This window comes from Engystomops pustulosus, chromosome 3, assembly GCF_040894005.1.
Source record: "Engystomops pustulosus chromosome 3, aEngPut4.maternal, whole genome shotgun sequence".
In the NCBI taxonomy this organism is placed as follows: domain Eukaryota; kingdom Metazoa; phylum Chordata; class Amphibia; order Anura; family Leptodactylidae; genus Engystomops; species Engystomops pustulosus.
Genome location: NC_092413.1, coordinates 209548832 through 209554831, shown reverse-complemented (window position 1 = coordinate 209554831; position 6000 = coordinate 209548832). Strand labels below are relative to the sequence as shown.

Genomic DNA, 6000 nt, shown 5'->3' with positions numbered 1-6000 from the left:
AGCCAGTGTTATCCATTCAAGATTTGGTAATAATACCCCTCTGTGTGTGTTGTCAGGGTCATAGTTACAGCTCACTCTGCCCCAGTCCCAAAATTAAATGCCCATTTATCCTTCACAATTATCTTAATTTGCTTGTTTTTGTAAAATTTAACAATGACAATTTCATAACAATGAATTAAATTTAAACTAATCTTCATAGTAACCACATAGGTGGTTGTCCACTTTCAGCCAAAAATGAATATGGTTTGTGAAAGGAAAAAAAAGTTAACAATTTTCTAATATTATTTCTGCATCAATGACTTACCGCTTTCAAGATCTCTGCTTGCTGACCTGCAAGAAAAGTTTCTAGGTTTACTCCCAGTGGATAGAAACCTGTCCATGGTCATATGACATGCAGGTGCACGAGCCGATAAGTTTGCCTAATTAAACAACGGTTATCCCATGTGTTAACAGTCGCAAATATCAACTATTGAGTTTTGTAAAATGTTAACAGCTGTTTAATTAGCCAAATTTCTCTTCAGCTGTTGCAATGTGTTGTGAAACGATTGCGTTAAACGGCACGTGTCACTGCACCCTCAGACAGACATTGCTCTTCATTAAAGGGCCACAGATGGCTAGAGTTCACATGACCCTCCAAGAGCAATCACCCTGCCACGGCCTTACAATTGTATTAAATGAGTCCAAGGTTCTGGCAGGGTGATTGCTCATTATCAGAGCTCACATGACCCTCTATCGGAGGCCATATTATGGAGCAAAAGTTTGCAGGAATACAAATAGATTTAGATTGATAAATTACCCAATATCCTGCCTCTCCTCACACACTACAAAGAAAAAAAGTAAAGTAAAGTGGCCAACCCACTAATGGTTAATATAGTCCTGTTAGCAGCAGTACAATGATAAATTAATTTATATTCCAGTATTGTTGCTGCTCCAAATGTACGAAGGGTGTCCACACACTGCTGTGCGCTCAGCTCCATGCATTGATTTACATCTGTTCAAATAGTTTTCAACCTGAAGTCTACTGCAGCTTTTACTAAGAGCAGAGGGGTGTGGCTTTAGAGCAGTACAATATGTTGCCAAAACCCCAGTAAGTAATGTGGAGATAATTATTAGTATTTAAATATGGATATAGTCAAGCTCTGAGCAGGAACACTACAGAAAAGGAACATGTTGCATTGAACAAACAGTCCAAAAACCACTTGGAATAGACAAAGTTTAAAGTGTCAGATAATCCATGCTCACAGACACACATACCACGGGTGATGTCAGTCTGAAACATCTGGGTCATCATAAGAAAAGTGTTTGATGTACACAAAAGCAGTAAATGAGGAGAGCACACATGTGTCACGGATAGACATGCAAGACCTTCTATGAGCATTGTCCCATCACAAAGCCTGTGTGTCCTCCTACGTCCCAGCAGCACAATGGCCACTTCCTGCAGGTTTCTGTACTCTTGTTCCACAATGAATGGAGAGAATGACGAGAAGTCTGTAAATACTTCACACTGTTCTAGAATTTCTTTTCCGCTCACATTGAAAGCGACATTTAGAATTCTAAAAGCTTGAAAGGGGCGCAGAGACAGATAAAGGTGAGCCCCACCTGTGGGTGCAGTGGCATCAGCACTGTCACACCATTCCCTGCCCATTGGATTAGACAGAAGGCCGAGCTCTGTGCTTCCATCATTCACATACAGCTGAATGGAGCTGCAGGGCGCATGCTCATCCCCCCATTCAAGACTTTAGAAAGAATAAGACCCCCATTCTCTGAATCACAGGGGTCCCATTCTTGTCATCATTGCGCGGTTAGACCCTCAAGGATCACCTGGTTATCCTCGATCTCAGAGAGCATTACATCATGTGAACCGGTCACTAGGAATGTCATGTGTAGCTGGTGACAAGTTCCAATAGCCTAGGCCAGTGATCGTGAATCTTTTAACGGCCGAGTGCCCAAACTGAACCCAAGGCTTATTTGTCGCGAGGTGCCAACCAAAAATTCAACAACTTCATATTTGCCTACTGAGAACAGCCACAGAGTAGAAAGATGGAAATTTTTCAGCATTTTAGCTTCTTTCCAGTGTCCCTCTGGATAATTCGGCCCTGTCTACTCACTTCGCTACTTGCGATTGTAGGAAGAGGGAGAATAAGTATCAAAATATGACTGAAAGCAGCATCTTTTAAGTTGCTTAGAACTGGAGGAAGATTCTTTGAGTCCTGTCTGGAGTGCTGGGGCGATGGCCCGGGTGCCCACAGAAAGGACTCTGAGTGCTACCTCTGGCACACGTGCCATAGGTTCGCCACCACTGGCCTATGCTATGCCGATGTCCACATTGAGTACTGCTACTATTTTCTAAAACTATTTCCCATTACCTGGCTCCCTACCAGTGTGTGGGGAGAGTCTCAGGGATATGGCAACTGCAGCAGCCTGAGTTTCTCTCCTCATCCATTCTTTCTCTCCACCACACTCATGCAGCTCCCTACCATATTCCTGTCATGTCTATTGAGCAGGCAGGGAGGGTGGGGGTGGAGGTAATCTTGTAGTGTAGAGTAAAGGAAGAATGCATGAGGAGACTGACACAGGCTGCTGCAGCTCACTACACCACAAGCTGCTGACAGGGAGCCAGGTAATGTGAAATAGGTTTCAATAGCAGTAATGGCACTATAACTGTCACCAGCTAAAAACTACTTTCCTTGTGACAGGTTATCTTTAAATACCAAGTTACCAAATCACCTCCTACAATGGTTTGTTCTAAGACATTTATGGCATTTCCTGCAAAGATGAGGAATTTAAAATATAATAACCGTAATTCGAAAGAGGGGATGGGCAAGTAAAATGTTAGTTATTTTAACATTTAGGATTATAGCAACTTTGCGTTTCACTTTGACACCCTCTATAAAAGGTTTTTGGGGTATAATTTGTGATAAAATTTCCCACTCAATGCCCATCTGCTGCATCAAAAGTCAAGACAATGTAGTCCTATGTATGTGTGGTTTCCTGCACATGAGATGGTGGACCGTCATTTGCGACGAAAAGATCTACACAAATTATGGACAGACGAGTCTTGCTCATCCACCTATTTTAGGCTGCATTCACACTACCGTGTGGCCACCGTACCATAGCACGGTGAGCACACGTCAGGGTCACGTCGTCAACGCCCCCCTCTCCATAGAAGAACATGGCGCTCAGCACCGTATTTCGAGAAAAGATAGGACATGTCCTATCTCTTCACGGGGTACGGAACAGTAGAGTGCCGCACCGTACTGCTCCAGTAGGGGCGCCGTGCACCCATTGCCGTCTATGGGGGACGTATATAGGCCGTATACATGCCCCCCATATGGCAGCGTAAATGCAGCCTTCAGAACACTCACCCCTCCACCTGACAGCTGTGTGCTCCACTTGGGTTCGGTATTGGAGAGCACAATGTTGTCTGAATGTGGCCTAAATAAGGATGTATACTAGCTGCAAGAAAAAAAAATTGCTACAACACGCATAGGACCCTAAGGCATGACTTCCACAAAGTAACCATCACGTTGCTCCAAGCCTGGTCCTCTACTATGCTTTTAAGTTTTCTAAAAGTACAATTAGATGCGCCCAATTCCGAAGTTTGTGTTGTAGAAGTAGATTTTTTGAAAAAGTTGTTTTATTTGCACCTTCTTGCATCACATTTGGTCTCATGGTTTGCCACATACAAATACGATTTTTGTTCCTTTAATAAAATATATAAAAATATTGTGCATTGCCATTGGTAAAGGAAACACATATCTAAAACGCACTCCTTAAGGCACAGGATTCGTGCAGCATTTCCAAAAAAAAAAAAATACTTCTATATATTTATATATTAAAAAAAATGTTCAACCTCTCTGAGGTTGTTTTCACCTGACACATCACTCAGAGGTCAAGAAGAGCTTCATTTTACAAACGTCTATATACAGAGTTGGATTTATCATTCGGAACCTAAAAGGGAAAGTCTAGGCAAAAAATTTGGGAAATTCAGCATTTTATTACAATTTACTTACTAGAATTACATTGCCAAGATCACCTATCACAACTGAAGCCTGTGCGGACCACAGAAACATAACAACCAAGAGGTGGAGCTCTGTCAATCGGCACAGGCTTCAGGTGCAATGACGGCATTTCCGTAAATTGAAGAGATGGTCAGGGAATTTATTGATTGCCTATCTGCAATTTACTAATATTTGATCAAAAGGGGGCTGACACTATCCCACCCAACAATCAGTGTTTGACTGTTTCTGGATCTCTGTCCCATGGTTGACAAGCTGAAGTCTTAGCTCATGTAAGGGTTAGAAGCTGTAGCTACATGCGCCTCTATGGAAACTAATGGTTGTAAGCCATTATCACAGCCAGAGAACAAATAGGACAGTGAGAAGCAGTTGGCGCCCTTCATGAGGGTCCAAAAAGATCGATACCGGGTGAGAGCCTTCACGGATGGGATATTGAATGCTTAAAATTTCTTGAAAGTAGTAAGTTTGAAAACTTACTTACTTTGAAAATCCAGCCATGCCACCAGTTGCCTGAAGGCTCCTAAACCATAAATCCAGCTCTGCAAGGAATACCATGCACGGACCATGAAAGCTTAAGAAAATACAAGAGTACTTCATCCCTGAGGTGTCAGTTCTTAATGCTGCCAAAAACAGGAAGGTTACAAATACCTATTAAATATTACAGACTGTACAAGAGGATTTCACGTCTGAGAAAAAAAGTCTCTGGTTGCTCTATATCAGTGATTGCGAACCTTTTAGAGATCGAGTGCCCAAAATGAGACCCAAAAAACAGTAGCTTTTCCCAAAGTGCCAACACGGCAATTTAGGCAGTAACAAACTTATTGCTACCAGAATTTAGGAGCTCCAATCCGACCCTGTCCACACCTTTTTACTCTTCGGACAGGACCAAGCAGCACAGGATGGGTCACTTTAAAATAGCAGGGCACTACTTGGACTGCCTGAGACTTCAGGGAGATGCGATGTCCGGCAAACTCTGTGCCTGGGAGACAGCCCGTGTGCCCACAGAGAGGCCTCCGAGTGCCCTCTCTGGCACTAGTGCCATAGGTTCGCCACCACTGCTCTATATCGAAAGGAAAAATGCCCAAAAAATGTTGTAGGAAAGTCCTGCATTATAATGTTCCATTGTTCATGCCGTTAAAATAACCTTTAAATGGAGAACATGGAGAGTCATCAAGGACCAGCCTGAGACATCACCACTAGTGTCTCAATGAAGACCATCACATCACAAGTAGTTTTTGTCTACTGTCTGCTCGGGCACTGGTGGTGGCCTGTCAACTTTTCCCTGTAGTGACAGGACTAACAGGAGCCATCTTCAGTCAACCATCCACCCGAGCAACAGGACAACCAGTAGTGGTCTCCAGTAATTGTCACATTTTGTTCTTCCAAGGATCTGAATACTGAGGAACTGCTCAGCTTGCACTCATAAATAATAGCTTCCTCAGCATTTCCTGTCCCCAGTCTCTCAGAAAATACAAGTTTCCCATTGTTCATCCTAGTTTGTTGCGAGGACAGTAGTAGTCCTAATAATAACGGTTAAGGCTCCTTGTTCCTGGGATGTCCGGTTGTCCATTCATCCAGATCTCTCGAATGATGCGTTCCCTTTCTTCTAGTCTCTGCGCTCTCTCAAGTTCCTCTGCAGATGTAAAAACATTCATATTTAAAGTCCTCTCGAAGCGCCTGTGCCTCCTGGCAGATAAGTCGGAGGTGGTGTCCGAGTCATCGTCACTGTCGCTGGTGTCGCTGTCACTCTCCTGTTTCCTGGGGTTCTTCTTCACTGTTGACCTTTTACAGTCCGTCCGACAGGATATCCTCATTACCAACGCTACTAGAGTCAGAATGAGGCCAATGCAAACTCCAGATACGAAGTACAAAGCAGCTCTCTCTGGGTTTTCTGCAAATAAATCAGAAAGTAGTGTCAGAAACCTTGACAAGGAAGAACATGCATTTTTAAAAAAAAATTAGCACTAATGATCTTTCTGCA

The 6000-nt window shown here is 43.2% G+C and overlaps 1 protein-coding gene across 3 annotated transcripts in view; it reads right to left on the bottom strand.

Moving 5' to 3' along the window:
- Positions 1-3689: 3689 nt before the first annotated feature.
- The window catches only part of EVA1A (eva-1 homolog A, regulator of programmed cell death), a 267070-nt gene continuing 264759 nt past the window's right edge, over positions 3690-6000 (bottom strand). For all 3 annotated transcript variants that reach the window (XM_072143694.1, XM_072143695.1, XM_072143696.1), the window contains one exon: positions 3690-5910. In XM_072143694.1, the coding sequence (XP_071999795.1) occupies positions 5540-5910 (371 nt within the window). In that variant the 3' untranslated portion in view covers positions 3690-5539. The remainder of the gene's footprint in view (positions 5911-6000) is intronic.